This window comes from Ylistrum balloti, unplaced genomic scaffold (assembly GCF_031769215.1).
Source record: "Ylistrum balloti isolate Yb309-2 unplaced genomic scaffold, AGI_CSIRO_Ybal_v1 Utg369798, whole genome shotgun sequence".
NCBI classification, from domain to species: Eukaryota; Metazoa; Mollusca; class Bivalvia; order Pectinida; family Pectinidae; genus Ylistrum; species Ylistrum balloti.
In genome coordinates, this window is record NW_026781977.1 from 135,305 (window position 1) to 156,567 (window position 21,263).

At 36.2% G+C, this 21,263-nt stretch overlaps 2 protein-coding genes across 2 annotated transcripts in view; one reads left to right on the top strand and one right to left on the bottom strand.

Moving 5' to 3' along the window:
* The window catches only part of LOC132544424 (uncharacterized), a gene marked incomplete at its 3' end in the record, with an annotated part of 137,490 nt that extends 132,215 nt beyond the window's left edge, over positions 1 to 5,275 (bottom strand). Inside the window, exon 1 of the mRNA XM_060208017.1 lies at positions 5,186 to 5,275. Within this exon, the coding sequence (XP_060064000.1) occupies positions 5,186 to 5,275 (90 nt within the window). The remainder of the gene's footprint in view (positions 1 to 5,185) is intronic.
* A 1,898-nt stretch (positions 5,276 to 7,173) lies between these two features.
* Positions 7,174 to 20,534, top strand: LOC132544433 (uncharacterized). The gene is made up of 6 exons (XM_060208031.1): positions 7,174 to 7,471; positions 14,499 to 14,562; positions 15,189 to 15,311; positions 17,575 to 17,693; positions 18,024 to 18,126; positions 18,478 to 20,534. The coding sequence occupies exons 1-6, from the start codon at positions 7,304 to 7,306 to the stop codon at positions 18,780 to 18,782; spliced, it is 882 nt and encodes a 293-aa protein (XP_060064014.1). The 5' UTR covers positions 7,174 to 7,303; the 3' UTR covers positions 18,783 to 20,534.
* The last annotated feature ends 729 nt before the right edge of the window (positions 20,535 to 21,263 follow it).

Consider the following 21,263-nt stretch of genomic DNA (forward strand, 5'->3'; position numbering starts at 1 on the left):
TGAACGCGATCTGCCAACGTGAGCACCAAAACCATACTGTTCTCAGCTCTTTCCAATCAAAACAACGACTGGAGACAGATACAACTTCGATTTTTGATTAGCAAAAATTGAATGCCGACAGTCTTTGCCAATTCTTCACGGATAGTGTTATAATTTGTAAATGATGCCAGGCATTTCAGCGCTCTTTGGAAATAAAAATCTCGGGATAAAAAGACAAAATTTCGCCATTAAGAAATGTTAAAGAAGATTTCGATTTTATTGTCTGTGCCTGCAAACTTGTGCAGATAACAGATGCTGCATCTCAGTGCGTGGAGGGAAAGTGTTAGTAATGGTGCGGTACAAAAAGTCATTCTGTTTTGGGGACATCGGAGACACTAGGGTCTGCTGCATTCTGTATAATGCATGTAGGGGGAGGGGGGGAGCTCTTCCGTGTTTACTACTAAGGGAAGAATGGAGAGACCAAAACATATAAAAATCAATAAAAGCAGACCCTACTGTAAAAACCGATGATATACAAAGTCCAATGGGCCGTCACGAAAATATCACGTGACCGATCTGCATATTCATATTCAAATATATTTGTGTAGTAGGCGAGCTTACAGGTAAAGTGGGATGTCGCACGTGCCGAGCGCTATAATGCAACAGGTAGGGTGCAGCCCATCCCCGAAATTCCAGGGGTTACGATCACTAACGATCTCTTCGCTTTATAGTCATTCGAGGACTCACTGTGCAGTCTGAATAGGGCGTTAACGTGTTAATAGTAAATACCGCAAACGTCTGAACTATTTTCCGACTTAAGGTTTTTTTTAGAAAAAGTGAATTTCAACATCTTTTATATTAATGTTAACGCACGATCTAATCTTGAGAATTTCCCAGATGAGTTATTTTTACGACAACGATATATCGTTTCCTATATTTGGGCATTCACTCCAATCACATGTCGACGAATTTTAAAATTGAAAGAAATGTATATTCTTCAGAAAAAAAATCCTCATGCTATTTAATACATCTCTTGAATAAACAGCCTTCATCGTTCATTTTTAATCACAGATATCCCACATTCTCCTTGACATCCTAAGCCAATCCTGTGTACATAGTTTGTACACACCATCCAGCTCCCGCCTTACCTGGCTGGTTTCGATTGTTATCTGATTTTGAAAAAAATACTCCTTTAATAAAGCATGCTTTATCTAAACATATGTATATTTGTGTATATTCAGTAAGACTATTTAGCAATATGCTATGAATATCGAAATGAAAAACTGTTTATCTGTAAATATGTATATCTCTCTTTTACCGCCAAATTAGTGTAGACTTCGCTCCGGAAGACGTAGCTGCAAGGCAATTGTGGGATTAACTTGCGTTCGTTGAATTCAAAACTATATGTAAACAAAAATATTATCGAATCAAGGAGATGAGTAGTAAAGGTATTTTTGTGACTTTAGGTACCGTGTCATCAAAACCAACACAAAATAACCAAGAGGATTAGCCTTGTTGGACCGGTTTAGTATAATTCTATCAAACATAAAGAGAAAATCCCAAAATCTTGGGGTGCTTGTACCTTTAAACTCTTTCGGGATGGGGCGTGGCCGTTTGATATACACCGCTTGTGACGTGGAAGGTTATCCCCCAGGCCTGACGAATCTGTGATTTCAGATCGTTCTTGTCCTTTGTGACCTTTGATTCGGTACTCGATCAAATTATTAGGATCCACGTCTTTAAAACTTTGTTTTCTGGTATGATTCTGACTTGTGTAATTTAGTTGTATTTCTCGAAGCGTATGCACGTGCGACAACAGATAGAAATCTGAACCGTAACTTACGTTTTGATTCGATCAATTCGGTAAATTATCGAACAAAATCAATGACTTTTAATTAAAGAAACCCAAGATTATGAGTAATGATACGCTGATCAAATTATCTTATGGTCAATCTAAAGCCCCGTCTTTATGATATATCGTATGCATTTAAGGGAAATTATTGTGCGGAAACCAGAGCTTGGCAAATGGACTCACGTCTGGACGGACGAACGGACGAACTCACCGTCAAACAGGTGTTGAGTGATCTAGCAAAAAGAAGGCTTGATGAAGTCTCTTGACGGAAACATGTGTACCTGATAAGTGTGTTGTACTGACTACGATATTGTATTTGATTTGATCTTTTTTTTAAATATCTTTTTTTTACAACCCGTCAAAAATTTGATTGCAAAGATAACAATCGAACCAATTTGACCAAGAATTTTCTAAGATTAAATTAATCTCTACAATAGCAATGTTGATGTGTGGTTGTGTTCACCTGCCAATGTTAACGCTATGCGTTATTGTCAAAACAAGTCCTCGATTAAGTCAAACCACAGGACGAATTTACATCGATAAAACCTTAAATTTTCTGTAATATAACTTACGTTGTATAACATTCATCCCGTTAGATCTTGGCCTCTCTTCAGTGTAAAACATTATTGTCCGTTTGAGAGCGTCCGTCATTATCGATTTTAAAGCGACATTATTTACCGAAAAACATGGATGTAAAAGTCAATCATCTGTAATTTTAGTAAAGTTGACTTGACAGTAATCGATCTGAAATTTAATTGTCATTGATAAATTAAAACTCGTAAACTCAAATTTTAACCTAATTGACAAGTTTGTTCCAGCTGACTTAGTCATTAGTTGGTACTGTAAATCTCATTTTCGTGCATCGACAGCATGACCTTGACCCATCACCTTGTAGAGCATCGAACTCTTTCTCTCCAAGACGTTGCGTGTAAGATTGTACATGTACAACAGGCGCAAATTAAGAATTAGATACAACCGAGCCAAACAATGAATTGAACCTAAATCATTACAGCTGTTTCGTCTTTCTAGGACTTGTCCGTGATGCTAGGGACATAAATGTAAAACATACATACATGATGTAAGGGGCGATTGAAGAAAATCCAAAGTCATCCACAGAAATGTCAAAATGTAGACGAGTAAAAACACAAGGTTCGTAATTCAGTAAATTTCAAAATCGTAATATTTCTATTGATTTTGATAAAACGTCGAGTAGGTGTAAAATATATAATTGCTAATAGTTTACAGATAATTACATTTGTCTTTCGGATTTCATTTTATTTCGTTTGGCTATATCAGTATTGAATTCCCGAAAAAAAAAATTCAAAAATGTACGTCTTTGACCATTTTAGATTATCCAAAACATTTTCTACAGAAAAGTAATTACTTTTTTATAACAATGTCCGTTATCGTGCTGTTGGGTAAATCAGACGTACAATCGTTATATTTTTATCGTTAAATAAACTTTACCCAGTAGGATCTTTATATGCTGTTCAACGTTTTAAAGCAATCCCAGATAAGCTATGCATTAATAAAAGGCGCTTGTTTATTTGTATACCTGTTTATTTGAATTGTCAGGGCGATTATCAAATAGGTCCGGAAATTCTTTCACCGGCCACTGACAGTGTATTAAGATAGATTATGCAAATTAGTTTGTCTTCCTATTAATTCTACTTCTTGTGGTCGGCTTATAAGGCAATTACGTCACGAAAAGGACTCGGTATGCAAGGTTGACACCGTGACACAGTGAAATAACTTAGGAATTAATCAACGCAAATAAAATGAAATATGTCTACCTTTCTGTAAAATGTTTAGTTAACCTCTTGGCAATAACGTTCACTCGTCCAATATATAAGGAACTTGTCACATCCGCCATTGGTCTGAATATACAACGGAATAGGTGTGACACGGAAACTACTGCAAATGCCGCATAAGTATACGTTTTTTTTTCAAACTTTTAAAGAGATTCTAGGATTTTATTTAAATTAGAATGCAATATATATTTGTGTATGGGACAAATTCATTATTTTTAAAAGTGTTTTCTAAATTTAAAGCCGTTGGTGTTTAACAGAAAAAACATCATATTTTCGCGTTGTTACTGAATTTTAGTGATAACGACAAAACGAAAAATAATCTCTCTACAATATCACGTCTATGATTGTCTTTGTTTATTCGTGTTCCAATTTTAATGTTTATTCGTGTTCCAATTTTAAACTCCATTTCCCAACTATTTTATTTCTTAGATTTGTGGCATAATTCTTCATAAAATTGCACTTCAAAGAATAGAAAGTAGTAAGACCAAAATGCACCTGTCAAGTCACATCTTTGATATTGTGGTCACGATGAGCTCTCTGTTTCTGATATGTCACTATTATCTTTCCAATGTTCACTCTTTTCACCAGACCTCACACAAACCATAACAATGAACTTTTATTTATTTTACAACAAATACGAACATGTTTTTCCAACTTATATTAATCACTCGTGTTGGCCCGGATGAAAGAGCGCAGGGGATCTTACTGTGGGAGGAAACCGGATTACACGGGTAAAACCCACGTGGTCAGGCAGGTGACCCTATACTTTTTACGTCCAATTCGGGAATAGAACCCCGGACGGCTAGGTGAAGACGAGTGCGTTATCACTGCGCCACCCGACCATCCTTAAAAGTTTTTAAGCAAGTATGCAAGTACACAAACCATGAAATATTAGGATAGTTAGTGTGTTTGAGTGGTGAAAGTGTCGCTCCCTGTTCCTGCAGACTGATTGTGTGTTCATAAGAGGCAAATAACCTTGAGGTTTTTTCTCTCTCTCTCTGAATTCCTTAACAACAGAAAGCCTCGTTTCATGTTTTAATATTGAGCGTCAGTTTAAGCGTGGGTGATCATTTAAGGGCTTTGATCACTGACAAAAATTACTGCTTTTGATCCGATATGCAGGTTTAAACGGATTGAAAAAAGGATTTATAAGCCCTTTGTCAGTAAATGTGACCGGTTGGTGTCACTGGTTCAGTCGACGGCATTCTAGTGTGATGGCACTGTAACAGACGTGACCTTGCATGGCCCATAAGTTGAATTTACGTGACCTTGCATGACCCATAAGTTGGACTTTAAAATAACTGCATTTTTTTTTACCATCTCACTAATCCTTCTAAATAGTTACATCCCAAATAACTTGGTACCTCCATTACTACTTTAGTTTGTCTTTAACAGCCTTAACCTCGCATCAGTTATAAATATAAACTTTATTTATTTTACAACAATTGCGAAACAAGTTATGTCAACTTATACTAATCACTATTGTTGGCCCGGATGTAAGCGCGCGAGGGGTCTTATTGTGGCATCAGTTCATCTCTCTTACAGTCCATCTCCATAGCAGCTTGTCTTTCTCGCTATCCGATCCTTTCATCAATTTGTCTATCATCATACCAGTCTCTTTCCGTTCTATCATCGCTCTATCCCCACCTCAGTTTGTCTCTCAACATTCGATCCCCACATCAGTTTGTCTCCCTCATCACCATAAAAAGACATAAATGTCTCATTATTCGATCTTTACATGAGTTTGTCTCTCTCACGCCCCTATAACCATATCAGTTGGTCGCTCTCCCTTCCTTATCGCCTCATCAGTTGGTCGCTCTCCCTTCCTTATCGCCTCATCAGTTGGTCGCTCTCCCTTCCTTATCGCCTCATCAGTTGGTCGCTCTCCCTTCCTTATCGCCTCATCAGTTGGTCGCTCTCCCTTCCTTATCGCCTCATCAGTGGGTCGCTCTCCCTTCCTTATCGCCTCATCAGTTGGTCGCTCTCCCTTCCTTATCGCCTCATCAGTTGGTCGCTCTCCCTTCCTTATCGCCTCATCAGTTTGTCAATCTCACCATCTAATCCTCACATCAGTTTGTCTCTCTCACCACCCAGTTATCAGTTCGTCTCCCTTAAGTCCGACCCCCACATCAATATCAGATCCCAACATAAATGTTACTTTCACCGCCGAATCACCACACCAATTTGGTCTCTGTCACCGCCGAATCACCACATCAGTTTGTCTACCTCACTGTCCCATCCCAATATTAGCTTGTCTCCTTCACTATTCAATCCTCACGTCAGTTTGTCTTTCGTGTCACCCATTCCCACATCAGTTTGTCATTCTCACTATCAAATCCCCACATCAGTGTATTTCCTACTGTCCAATTCCCACATCAGTTTATCTCCCACTATTCAATCCCCACATCAGTTTATCTCCCACTATCCAAATCCCCACATCAGTGTATCTCTCACTATCTAATCCCCACATCAGTGTATTTCCCAATATCCAATCCCCACATCAGTTTATCTCTTACTATCCAATCCCCACATCAGCCTCTCCCACTATCCAATCCCCACATCGGTGTATTTCCCACTATCCAATCCCCACATCAATTTATCTCTTACTATCCAATCCCCACATCAGCCTCTCCCACTATCCAATCCCCACATCGGTGTATTTCCCACTATCCAATCCCCACATCAGTTTATCTCTTACTATCCAATCCCCACATCAGTTTGCCAGTCATCTACCTATCTAGTCAATGGTTTGTCTCTCTTGCCTTCCATCCCCACATCAGTTTGCCTTTTATCACCCCGGTAATGTTCCTTTCCCAAACCTCATCATCACCATAAATTTCAGATAGAACCTTAAGCCCTATGTTTATCTATTAAACATCGCCTCGCAAGCGCGCCCGTCTCGTCATTCCTTCTGTGTTGTGTATTAGATAACTTCCTCCTGTGGTAACTCGAACACCTGTCGTTGTTAAAAATCAATACACATTACGCGACCGTTTTTCTCATAACAATTGTATCATATCAGGTCTATGATACATAGCCACGACGTCTGTATGGAATGTGCCTCAAATATGTCAGGAATGTCCCTGGGATTCTATCCTATTTCAGATTTTTATGTATTATGTAAAGTTATGAATGGGTCGATCAAGGAGATCGTGTTAACATTCCCTGTCATCACCAATTAGTGAGTAATACATGTTCGCCAACAGACCTGGACTTGTTTTGTTTTCATTTGTGTATCAGATCCTTTCCTGTTTCCATGTAGCCGTCGGGATCCTGAATAATGCACGTTGTCCATATTCGGTGTACACTGCCTGCAGAATAGCTGCCGGCTATAACTAGGTGTGAAGTGCGTGAAGCATTCGTATCAGTGCTGATGGGGGATTTCCCACACACATGACAGCTCATGACTCTGATTGGTCGTTAAATATAGGACTACGTCATATATTCCCTAGGTGGACGAAAGCCTGATAATCATTCATAGTATACACTAACTTGGCTTATGCACAGACGTAAGAGAGGACCGGAACGTTACGCTACAGTACACCCACGTTGTCCGACGACTCAGCTTTAAACTACCGGCATACCACTGACAATTCAGTGTGCTTCTAACTGTCGACATTAAAACACTACAACATAGTCTTACTGAGAAATAGTCGGCAAGATGCTTCTAAGTAGTGTTAACCTGATCAAAAACAGTCACTGCCATAACAACAACAACCACCAATTCAGTGATTTCATCCTCGGCAAAATCAAAGAGGATCAAGAAAAACGGGAAAAGAAGTGTTTGGGCACAGCTCCCTTTGGCTCCAGACCCGGAAAACAGAACAATGTAAGATTACTTTTTAAAATATATTCTCATTTGATGATTATTAATCAGATATATGATTATATTTCATATTTGTCAAATATTACATGTTGTAGACATATATTGCTTGACGGTTATCATCACAATGTTATATTCTTCAAAACCATGCTGATACTGAATATTCTTTGTTATTTTAGTATTTTACAATGGTTTTCCATTACCTTTATTGATCAGATTTACATCACGAACTTCTCTTTTAATGTCGCATTTACAAAGGATGGTCATTAAGCTACAAACACTAGCAGGTTATATATATAAACTAGATTGATGCTTTGGAACTTGGTGACCTACTTCTGAAAAAAACTGAAATCGAATTTTTTCGCCCTTGTAACAACGGTTTGTAGCTGTAGGTGTTCTATTCAGCACATTTGAAATGTCTGCAGCGAGAGTAATCAATTTCACGTGAAACAGATGTCGGGGTTATTTCATTCTATCCTGTCTACTCAGTAGAGATAAGCTTGGCGTGAGCTACAGTGTTCTGATTTGATACAGCAAGTTATGGTGTGTTTTCATCATAATTGTACACTATTTGTCTTCAATTAAATATCGGATTCCACAGTGTTGTACAATGGTTCGATTCAACTACAGAAAATTAGTCACAATAAATTCCAGTATATTGCGTGTTCTAAAATCTACACAATATATTCTTTTATTACATCATCGGCTGCCATGCTTTTTTCTATTTTGTTTCCGCTATTATGACGTAAAGATACATTAAATAAGATATTATATATGAAATTATATAGCATGCAGAGGATTCATTGAAGTCTCTTATTTCCACGTGAAAAGAAATGAAGTCTACAGATTCAATTACGTTTTAAACAATATTCTGTATCTTGAAAAGCAGATTTGTTTTCGTCTGAAGACCCATTATTCCCTTGAAAGAATTTTCCTGACCAACCAGACATTCTGATGTTTTGTGTAACATTCCTAAGAAAACCAAGGTCATGAAATATACATTTATTCTTAGTTGATCAATAACGTGTATATGGCAGATCACGTGTTGTTATCATCTACCTATTAATTACTGTTTATGTCACTGAACAGGTGTCATAAAATGTGTATGTTAATAGGTGTCCATGCATAGTGTATGACACGATATTGGTTTCTCACGATAAACCTGTACTGTTTCGTTCTTACATAGATGCAACTCGCACGAACAAACATTATGTAATATATGTATGTATACTTATAATATATTTTCTGTGTATACATAAAAATAGTATATAATGTCCTTATATGGCGACGTGAATTTCATATTGATATACACATGATGACAGGGCATTGTTGCGTTCACAGAAAAGGAGTTAAGACAGGGCATTGTTGCGTTCACAGAAAAGGAGTTATTATAGAAATAATGAGAAATGACAATAATGATACCATATACATGTATCTATTGAGAATGATTAAATCATAACTATAGAAATAGTTTTTGTCACATAGATGCTGATGATACAAGAATTACGTAAGCAAAGGTATGGGTTAGTCTGCTTTATATAACAAATCTATTTCTGATGAAATTTCCTGTACAAGTCCGTCAGTGAGGGAATACCAGTGTTGTAATTCAGATGTGGTTCTTCAACATTTTACACAGTCACGGAGACATGATAATTTATGTGTGAATCCGTACAATGATTTGTGACTTTAGTTAAAACTTTAGAAATGGCAAAAAGAAAAAAAACCATTTCAAGACGCAAGTACTAAAATATAGCACTTCTAGAACGGTTGTTGTCACAACATGAATTTGTACCAATATTGATGTATAAAGTACAGAACCTTGTAAAATGTCAGTGGTATTGAATAGTGTATTTATATATCATAATGGTTATTGTAAATAAGTAAAGGGCTGTATCCTTATTGTAGTGTGTCACATATATAGATCATTGGTGTATTGATTTTATTGTGGTAGTCAGAATAATGAAACAAACACTACGTAATTGATCCTCCTAGCAACCGTCTTCCTTCATTGGTCTCTAAGGTAAACCATAACATGGGAGTAGGTTTCCATCTCTTCAGGAAGACAAATACTGGAGCCGATTGAGATAATATGTATTCAAATTTATGCAGGAATCTTAATACTTATTAAACAGTTAGAATACCTTTTGTAAGGTTATAAATACATGTACCCTTTCAACACCTGTGTTCGCGACCTGAAAATGAAACTTTTGTCTGATAACTTCACGCTTAATTAGATTTTGTTAATAAGGCTTAGCACAATTAGCTTTTTTTTATTAGGGATCTATACATTTTTACTTATGGCAAGTACACCTGTGGATTTTCAATAGGTAAAATGGGTATAGGTCATTAGTGATTAGAAAGTTTAATGAGTACAGTACAGCCCTTCACAGTCCCTTGAACAAAATCCAGTATTTAATATAAAAATCCGTTTGAGGTTTTAAGCTTGCCGCTGGTGATTTTAAGTTTTCAAGTCTGAGTAGTAGGCACATTGGTTGAAATAGTAAACCTCAAGAATGCGAGTAGGTTAGATTAGCAGAATACCTGCGGTTGACCATATGCCAAAATACAGGTGTTCTGGTGAATTCCGCTTCGGAGAAATATGATCAAATATTAGCCAAGTGGGTTGGGAGTAGTGTTAAAATTCTTTCTTTGGAAATGTTAAACGAGACTGAAAAGGTATCGGGCGGTATATATATATATAAACCACTAGAATATATATACCCGTGTATACACATTGACACCTACCCGGTTAAACAAATAAATTTAGGTCATACCCATCTTGACTTTCAAACCCACATACATTTTTGTAATACCCAATTTTTATAAAAATTTAAATGGATCGGTATTTTTATTAGTTTAAATAAGTTTGTACAAGAGGCGTTTCTGGACTAGTTGAGTATTTTTATTTATTTGGTACGAAATTGATTCATGTACTTTCTCAAATAGCTAGACGGTACGGGCTAAATCTTAAAAAAAACATGCACTAATATGTTTATCGATACTTTCTATAATATTTGTGTTAGAATAAATACACTTTGAAATCAGAACGTCTGTGTTTATTTAAGATATATACCTTGTATCGCCCACAAAACGGCAACACGTTTTCTTAATGTAGTGTAAAATCAATCATAGACATTCCTTTATGTTCCTTCTAATCTACAAATACTTACATGACATTTAAAATAGTTTTAATTCAGTTTGACAATCTGAACTTTACAAATGAAAGCATTCAATCCTTATTGATTTAACAAATATACCTTGTTACGCTGGCGTAAAAACATGTCCTGATTATTTCGGGAATATTTAACAGATTAAGAAAACTAATCCAATGAATTATCTTTTGCCGTTAAATTACATTTATAAATATTTAAGTTCTTATAGGGGTTGACAACAAGATTGCTATGCATTCTTAGGACAGTTTATAAACAATGTTATGGACCATATTCCGTGTGTCATAGAACAATATGTGTGTTCTAAGTGGACACGCGGGATAGAACTAGGTGATGCTTGTGGCATCAAATTATACTTAGAAGTGTGTAGATTTTGTCTATTTAATTTCTCAGAAAAAAAGGGTGTGTTTTTATTGTGATTTCCCTTTTTACAAAGTAGGTTTTTAAGAAGTAAAATAGTTAATTCTGGTACCTGTACACGCTGTATTTAAGCGAGATATGTCTTGCCACCGCCCTCACTGTAGGTATATAGGATGTTTATTTCTAGTCATTGATATTTCAATGCCAACTAAGATGGGCGTTACCAGTGTATAGTATGTTAACACTAGGGATTCCGACTCGTTAAATCTATTACACAAGTAATTGATTGGAAATGTAAACACCCATCGTTTGTATAAAAAACAACACCCAATTGACATTTTTCTTTGAAAAAAGTTTAAGATGGAACGCCCTTCAGGTATAAATACTAAATACAACAAACACAAAGAGCGGATTGAGAATTGTTCCACGCTGTGATAAGGATGTTCTGTATATATATACTTGTGTGATTAAGGGAGGATGAATGGACAGAAATTCACGCTCCAGATACACTCGTCATGAACACATCATTTGTGTTACATTTAAGTCATTGTTACCACCTAGACCCGCCCTTTCGTTGACATCTTTTTGTAACGCCTTTCATTCTAAATATGGAGGGTGAACCTATGATACACCATATATATAAACTATGAAGTATTTTTACTACAGCTTTAGACCTCTGCGAGTGCCTAAATAGAGGAGATTTGTTGAGACATTTATGTTGACATCCTGAACAATAGAATAATTCATTACCGTTTCAAGTTTTTACTATTTTTGGATCTCGTGTACAAATAAACATATTTTAATAACGTTCTCGCCAGATTTTATATAATCTTTAAAATTAGAAATTATGTAATGAAAATTTTCTGTTCCTGGTTGTTGGGTTTCTACTGCTGATGAAATGAGAATAGAAAAATGTCACGTGATGCAGTAATTTAGTGTACCAGTCTCGATCTCTTGCGAACGATGCAAATCGTGTTTATTTATAGCCCTGATGAAATTTCACTTGTAGCCTAGCACAGTGTACCTGAAATAGCTCGCAACAATATAAAGTCATGTCTAAAAATAGCTGACCTGAATGATAAGAGGAAGGTATGGTATAATATAAACAGTGAACCCCTAGCTTTAGTTTACCTGGCAGTTTCAGTGTGAATTATTGTGCCGCATACGTTATGTGCTGCCCCACCTTGTTCGTTGAAATCTCGGTAGGTATGGCCTGCATATACTATACCATCAACGATATATATAAACATTCAGAAATATAAATGTTCCAGGGGCGCCTAAATTACTTTTTTTCAAATTTAGTTACTTTTAGATAGTTATATGTAAATTGAAGTAGTTTTTGCGGTTAATTGATTTATGCTCTTTTTACATCTAATAATATATTATTTGTATTTGGAAATCAACTATGTCTGTTGATAAAGAGTAACTACAAACAGTAAAATGCCTATCTTGCATTATATGATTTTACAATACGTAAGGATGGCCCCGACTTCCGGTATAATACTGCAACAGCTGGTCACGGGTAATGACTTTCAAAAACCATTATCAGTGGAGCATGACAGAAAAAGGAGTTTCGTTAGATTTAATTTAAGGCTTGCGGGGATATCGTTTCCTTTTTCCCTTTAGTTGAAGGAAAAATATATTTATAAATTACAAAGTAGGGGATGTGATACTAATTTAACGGAAATTGTTAGAGCAACCCAGGCATTGTTTAAAAAGTGCCTTCCTCATCGTTGATGAAAGGCGCTGTGGTACAATCCTGCAGGACAGGGTCAATATAAGTTTATTTTAAGTTCATTTAAGATCATAACCTCCAGCGGAAGTTTGTGTTTAAGTGTTTTCATCTCGACCATGTGTATTAAGTACAATATGATGATTTTCACATGTAAAGTCATATATGTGGCTATTTTAATGAACCATCACCGTTTGTATAATGCACGGACTACGTGGGCGTGAGAGACTATCTGTCTTCAGGGCAGAATGGACTTGAAAATTGTTCTCAATAAAACTCGCGTGCATACTGTTAATCTGTAAACCCTAATTCATCAATTTAATAATGATTAACTCAGTTTTTAATCCTCTGTTCTACATTCCATGGCTTTTAATTCATAAAATGAATCTTTTTAAATGGTCTCCGTGATTATAAGATTAAACCACGATATAGACATAACATGCAAGGCACTGACCGGGGGAAGATAAAAACGCCACTCCCGAAATGTAACACAACACTAGCATTACAATACAGATTAACCAACTCACAAATGAAACCCGGCTAGCTATTATTTCTAACAGTCTGCTTGGGCTTTAAATGTTATTTATTGCATTTGGTACAAAAGGAATATACTTCATTCATAAATCTGGCATCTCATCAAGGTGCATGCGATTTAAAACATTCCGATCTCTCTGATAACATTCCGCCATGGACTGTAGTTATGAAATAAAACATGTACATATTGTATGCTGGTTTCATATATTGTCTATGACGGGCGCCCTGTACATTAACGCTCGGGGGTTTATTTCCACGAATATCATATGTTATACCAACTGGAATAAAGATTGCATCAAACGGCGGCCGACCGGTGGAGACGTTAGAAGGACGGAGTGGGGGGGGTCATATTTTGTATTGTGATACACAGCAACATATCAATCAATAGATTGGTTTTGTTTTAGTTTTCCGTTTAAAGTTGTGGTTAGCATGATTTTACAGAAAGATGTTTACACAAGCGCCTGTCTAATGATCATAGACATGATTGTCAGGGAGAATCATCAAAATGGAAATTTGTCATTTAAATTAAATAAGCTAGTATTTCAGTTGGTCACATACTGTGTACAATGAGCTTTCCGCACGGCAAAATATCACCTCGCTTTATATACATTTGAGGACAAATACGACACTGTGTTGTGTTGTCGACAAGCTAATAGGGGTACCGTCTCGAGGACAATGCCTTACCTGACAAACGTCAAAACATTAAATGTTTATATCTGACTCCACGGCACGGAGCTTCAATCCACTTTTGTTTCAATAGGACCTCCAGGAGGCAATACTATGCCCCCACGTGGCGAAACGACTTAAAAGATTTCGCACAAACAACTCAATCTATTGTTTTTCGGTGTTACTGTCCGTGTAATACCAAAATCGAAAGTATTTTTTCACACACAGTGCCACTCAGACGATACAGGTGATGAATATTTCAGTACACAAAGTGTTTCCAACGGTGGTTCGAATTGTCTTGTGGTTTAAGTGGCTAAGGAAAATATAAATAACGAAACCAATTCAGTAGTTGCTAATTTGGGAAAAGAATTTCTATTGTAAGACCACAAGCTGCTCATTCTACTTCTCTTTATCTGATTAGTGGATGAGTTTTATGACTATTGGGTACTGTAGCTGGCACGCCATCATCTTTTCTCTCGCCAACACCACTGACACGATATTCTGTCCATTCCATGCAGTTTCATGAGCATGCCAACATTTTCGTGTTAACGTTTTTTTCTCTGTCTTGCAGGATGAGAAAGAAGTCCATGAGAATGAATCGAAAAGTCAAATTACAAACAATTGCCAACAAACAGGTAGGTTACAAGATAGTACTTTTCAAAGAACACATGGCCGTAACTTTATCATCTCCGCAATTTACAGAAACCACCCTCGCGTGCATATCATTAGATTCAAAACCTTTAGATTTTGAAGGTGAAACTGTTGGTAGAGTCAAAGGTTACTCTCGTTTTTATTGAATGATAGTACACGCGTGTTATAATATCTGTTCGTATGTTGGTTTTGGAAGTTAACAAGACGATTTAAAAACTGAAAAAAAATATAATAAAAGTGTAACTAATTAATTTTATACATACATGTAGCTTATTATGGCTTGTGTGTCTTTGACCTTTCTGGGATCGACACCATGGTATATATATTAGTAAGTCCAACATGTATGTTGTCCATGGTTATGGTAAATACTGGTGATAAATACGTGTTAGGTCCTGATTGACAGAAGTTGATACGTTTTACGATTTTCTCACGACAAGGGTCTACAATATCATTTATTGACCCCGCTGATTTTTTTTTTTTTCTGATATGCGGTGATTCAGCAAAAAAGCATAAAAGGAAACATCAGATTTTTGTTTTCGTAGCATACAACGAAAAAATGTCTATGAATTTTATATTTTCATGAAATAAACTTTGGAATATTTATTTACAGATTCGAACCGGAAGGTGGAGAGTTGTACCGTTACCATACAAACAAGTGACCGCTATTATTTCACACTCCGAACAGATAGAGACATGCTTTTCCTAGTCGATACGGAAACTTCCTGTCAGAACTGTAAGTTTGACTCTCATATTTATAATCAATTGCACGAACATTGTAAACATAGGACAGGAAACCAACACACCGTTAAGACATGGCACGACATTTTGTTTTAAATCTGCACAGAAGGGGTCTTGTTACTTAACGATAGTGATAAACCAAGCTGTAATTAAGACCGAGTGACTACTTGAAGGCCTTGTCCCGAAATGAAAATAAGAGGAAATCTGATTACCGTTTAATTAGAAGTTCTAATTAATCAATAAGGCGATAGCTATTTCGTACCATGGCCTGATGTGATAAATTATATATTCATGTTTGACGTCATGGTCAGTGAGAGGAGTTGTACATCACGTGCACGTGGGCGGTCAGTGAAGACAATAAGATTGTATTACGATCATCCCGACACAAACTCTACTTATTTTTACCTCATAAGATGCTTTCTTGTGCACGTGCTATTTAGAACTAGTCTCCATGATATAGGTAATTATGTCGGTGAGAGGGCGACATCGACATTTTTTACACCAACCGCAGACATGACTTTATCGATTTTGCTATTAAACTGTCGGATGTAACCACATTACTTGAAGATGTTTCCCACACTTTGGTATACATCACATGCCTTTTGCCTTGACCATCCGTCAAAATATGTCATCCAACGAGACACGGACTAGCTCCCCCCGGTGTCATCAAGTACGTTACAGGATAAAAACAAACAAAACGATTAGACCTTAAGCTACAAGATACGCATAATTCAACACCCTTCGGTACATAGAAATGATTTTCAAATATAATGCATTCTTTAAGATAAATGTCCTTTAGTCTGTATTGGGTTCGTTTCTATTACCTATGTACTTTAGAATGAATAAAGCAATAGTTTTAAGGCTGATATGTATATCCTATACAGGTGTTGAGTTCTATGCCGAGTATTGTGTGCTCAGCAATAGGGTATTGTAGAACATCCATGTTGCATATTGATATTGTACAATTACACGCACTCATTGAACAAATGAAATATCCCCGCGAAGCTAATTGCACTAGAGACTCTCAATTACACTCAAATGCCTGAAAGATGATCCAGAAATTCTGTTAATTTGTTATTTCTTTTCCAAAATTCTGATTGAACTGTGACTGGCGATTTTGCTCGAAAAGGACTGCAGTCATTATTTCTATTTAAGTATAGAAGTTTTAAAACGGACTAAGATAACTTTCCTGTTTTAACATAAGAACACATCGATTTGACCTCTGACATTTTCAAATACAATTTCTAGCAAGATGACAGTAATTACACGTAACTGAGGCGCGTTTAGCACTAAATTAGTGACTTTACAATTCTGTCCGGATATGATGACCTCGGTTCTCAACTTAATCAGACCTCATTAGGACCGTTAACAAGTAACGTTTGTGGTTTCACGGTCCATGACTGATCTGTCTTCCAGGATTATTGGTAATTTGAGTTTTGGGGCTCTTTATAGAAAAATTGTCTATTTTTGTTGCTTCATATAACGTGATTTATTGTGTGTAAGCGTTTAGTCAAGCACTTTATTGATTAGCAAACAAGTTTTTCCTGCCGTACGTGTTTAATACAGTAATCTGGCTTGTTATAGTATGTACATCTCCAAGAAACAAACAGTTTTTAATCGAAATTCTGAAAAATAAATATTCGACTTCAGCATACTTCTGTATACTATATATTTCGGCACCTCCCACGCTTTCTTGGGACATGTGTCGGTGTCCTGTTGAGCTAATGAAAAAGTCTATCGCAAATCGATGGCAAATTGAAAGTTTGTAGCTACCGCAGCATTGATTGGTGTTAGCAAGTTATCGTGTTGTCATACTTACTCTAGCTCGCAATTCTAATATTTATAGAAATCAGACTCTACCGGAAATTACAAGTAATACGTATCTGAACTTTATCTTAAAACATTTCTTGTTAAGGTCATCTTTTCATTTACGCCATCTCTAAAAGAGATCGATCCATGCTTTCGTCATAAATTAATTAGATAATCAACAATGTTTACCAACAGTGGGCTTACAGAACCGTCTAATGAGTTCGCGTGGGTGATGTTGATTTTGCAGTCGTTAAATGACGCAGTGCCAATGAGGCATTTCAAACCCGGTTGTCAAGACACGAATTAAAAATTGAGTGGTATAGATTTTCGGGTTTAACTCCGAAACTTGAAAGGAAGATAAATTGTATTTGCGTGACAATTTTTTTAATACATTAAAACATGTTTAAGCTTGTGCGCCTTTGATAATTTGTGTTTCTTTTGTGATGCAGGTGTGTTCAGGCAACGCCTATATAAAGATACAGAGGAGAGACAACTGGCGGTGTTTGAAACCCTAGCTGACAGTTCAAAATACATCAGTGCGGACGGAGAGCGCAAACTGTCGATTTCGGTAAGCAAAGACTGTTGTCATATTACAATTATCCATAACAGTAATAAAAATACAAGTTAAAGTCATGAACTTTAATTCTTCAAATCACAAATGTTCCTCACAGACGCTCATTTTACACGCCTTTTCGATCAGACACTTGCACATGGAAATAGATAAATTTATTTATACGCTACCATCTAAAACATTGTAGAGTCTATTTCAGTAGCGTTGCGTGTTTTGTCCTTTGTTTGTTACATGTTTTCAGTACCACACTATTGGTAACGCCGTGGTCGTCAATTGAACCTATATGTGCGTGATGGAAGTATTTTATGTTGTACTTTTTAATTGTAGACGTTCGCAACGCAACCCGATCCAGAAAATCCGGACGAGAGATTCTTTGTTATCTATAGAATAGAAAACGGAAGCGTCTTTCTTCAGCCATTTTCACACAAAGGTAAGAAGGATATGTTTATCGCCATGCCTTTAAATTAAATATCTGATATCTGTATGTAAATTCCTATTTACTACCCCGCCTACAATCGGTTAGGATATACAAAGGTGCGGTTTAAATATTATTTACAAATATGGGAAATATTTTCGTTTCAAGTGCTAAGACTGAGTAATGAGCACAAAGCTACATGAATATATTTTACGAACTTTAGAAGGTCGACTTCTTTCCCAAACTAACGGAACGAAATTGGTTCAGTATTGTTTTCAAGGAACTAGCGAGCTTTAGTCGGACCTAACATCACAAATGATAGTACAATGGCTTTATTAAGCATTCATTTCTTTTTCTGTTTCTCAGGTTACTACCTTCACCACATCGACAACTGCCTCACAGTTCGCAAACTAGAAATCAACTTACGTCCGCCTGAAGAATATTTCTTTCATATCGTGGAATCGCAAGTATCAGCAGTTGTGATGGCGAGCATTGCGCAGAAGGAAAATCTGAAAAACTTAAGAAACGAACTTGTTCCATCCGATGGAAGACAGAGACAGAAAATATTTACCCGGGAACGACCGGTTCAAAAACCCGGATTATTTTTCGGATGCTTTGGTGTCCGTTCTAAGAAATCTCCTACGGATAAAAAGGTGAAAGTCCGACGATGAATTGTATTTCCTTTATTCGGAGACTGAAAAAAAAATCTGAGACGTGATCTCTGTATCAGAGAAAAATGTATCACCCAAAGATACATACAGATTCCCTTCACAAGGGATGGAGAACTCTGCAACGTGCTGTAACTGCGCACGCTCAGTGAGTTGACATGCGCAGTGGGAGTCAGAGGACGTTCCAGGGATGGTTGTGATTTGAAAACAGAAACTAGGATGATTTTTGTGTTCATTCAGCTAAGGTTTCAGTACCAGCGACATTCAATGACATGTGCAATAGACATTCCATTTTGTTTATTTATAAACATATCATTTGTGTATAACATGAGATAAACGATAATTTCTGTTTATCCTGCATTTGCGCCTCCAGATGTCCCAGCAGAAGTGATATTTTGTAGTTATAAATGCATTTTTGTGTTATACGTTCATATTTTCATTCGTTTTGTGTTTTGTTATGAAACCTGCATATTATTTGAGCTGACAGAAGACAATGTCTTCTTTGATAACAGTAGATTTTAGGATTTTGACCATTCTAGGATAAATAACCTAGAGGGAGAAGTACATTATATTTATTAGTGGTAGCGTTTGACAAATCGACATTAATATGTCAGTATCTTGCCTATTTCTACTTAGACAAGAGATGAATGAGAACGTTGTTCATTTATCTTGAAAACAAAGATATAGATAGATAACTTTTGTAAAGTTGAGACAATAAAAATATTTTAATTATATTTGATGACTGTGGTATTCGGCTGAGGTCCGGTCGGTCCTCGAGTTTAAAATCACATAGTAAGTTTACAATCAAGCCATATTTTACCTGTAGTAGTTTGTAGTAATGTAAATATAACCAAATCCAAAATAAAAGTAAGATAAAATAGGTTTAAACATAAAGGAAAGAAAAATATGTGTCTAATGGACCATTAACGATACAGTTGTGTAATACTACCCTGGTATACAGGGTGATGAAGTTTAACACATACTCTATCAAGGACTGGTCAGTGTTATAGTTTGTTTCGTTTGTGAAATATGCAAATCTGTTCATGGTAGTTACACTGACGATATATCTTTTTACTGACCATATCCGAGAATTAAGAACAGCCAAGTCGTTGATTAAGCTGGTTACACATTTTAGATAAGTTAAGTTTTCGGATTAACGAATTCCGGATTAACAACCTGGCTCGTAAATTATCACGGTCCTTATTTATTAACTCGTATTTGTGTCTATCCATACTTTCGAACATATGTGCAATTTAAAATGGAAGATTTCAACTGAATTTTTAATTCATTATGAATCTGAAATGGTGAAATCTTGTCAATTCTTGTGATTATTTGTCGCTTTTTTTTAGATAGATGCAAAACAAACGAGTAATTTGTTTTCATTACATTTTGTATCTAAGTGCTTGCTTTAATTTCTACACTAGTTTCGCCAAAGATTATTCTGTTGTGGTATCCATAAAAAGTATTTTGCAACTCTGATCGACAATCTGTTATCCTGTTGGCTAATTGAAAATCGATGATGTTTGAATTTCACCCTGACTTTTAACTTTGTTCAAAACTTGCATGTACAGGTGGGTCAAGGTCATATCTTTATGAATTTCTTGTAGAATTTAACATAATGCACTAGAAAATGTCTGAACTATTGAAACTGTACGTACATTTTGTATTTTGTATTGTTTTAATCAATATCGGATTTACTTTCATTATTTATTTGTCGGAAAACAGTGTTTTCATTAATTTATTACATTTGTTCTAGAATTGTTGGTACAAGGAATAAAAAAGTTTCATTTATTTCTTCTTACGAATAAAATATTTAAAAAATAATCTCAAATTGTTTCTTTTATTTCAATTTTGTTGTACTTTTTGAACACATTGGACAGCTGACTCGAGCATGCGCATCATGTACTGTGTTGAACCAGTTTCTGAAGATGGGAAGAGGCTGTCGTGATAACTTGTAGTATGATAAAATCGTTAAAACGACCCTCGCCTGACGTATGACTGATTATTTCAACTATTGTTTAAATGAATGACTCTTAAAGATTATTAACTGATGTTCTACATGAAGAGAGATCACACCTACAATACATAAATACAACACCACGGTACCTGTGCTTTATCTGATGATATGGTGGTGAAGAAGGATGCTACACAATGTCATCGATAACGCTGTTCTCTGGTTTGTACGAAGTAACCATCTCAGGACGAGGCTGATTTACCAAATAGGGCACCTATTTAACATCCAGACTGATATATCCACCTATTTAATATCCAGACTGACATCTACATCTATTCAATATCCAGACTGACATCTACACCTATCTAATATCCAGACTGACATCTACATCTACTTAATATCCAGACTGACATCTACACCTATTTAATATCCAGACTGACATCTACACCTATTCAATATCCAGACTGACATCTACACCTATTTAATATCCAGACTGACATCTACACCAGACTGACATCTACACCTATTTA

Coding starts and splice junctions, on each gene's coding strand:
- LOC132544433 (XM_060208031.1), top strand. CDS start 7,304: ATGCTTCTAAGTAGTGTTAACCTGATCAAAAACAGTCACTGCCATAAC. Junction 15,312..17,574: donor GGAAACTTCCTGTCAGAACT/GTAAGTTTGACT, acceptor TTTGTGATGCAG/GTGTGTTCAGGCAACGCCTA. Junction 18,127..18,477: donor TCAGCCATTTTCACACAAAG/GTAAGAAGGATA, acceptor TCTGTTTCTCAG/GTTACTACCTTCACCACATC.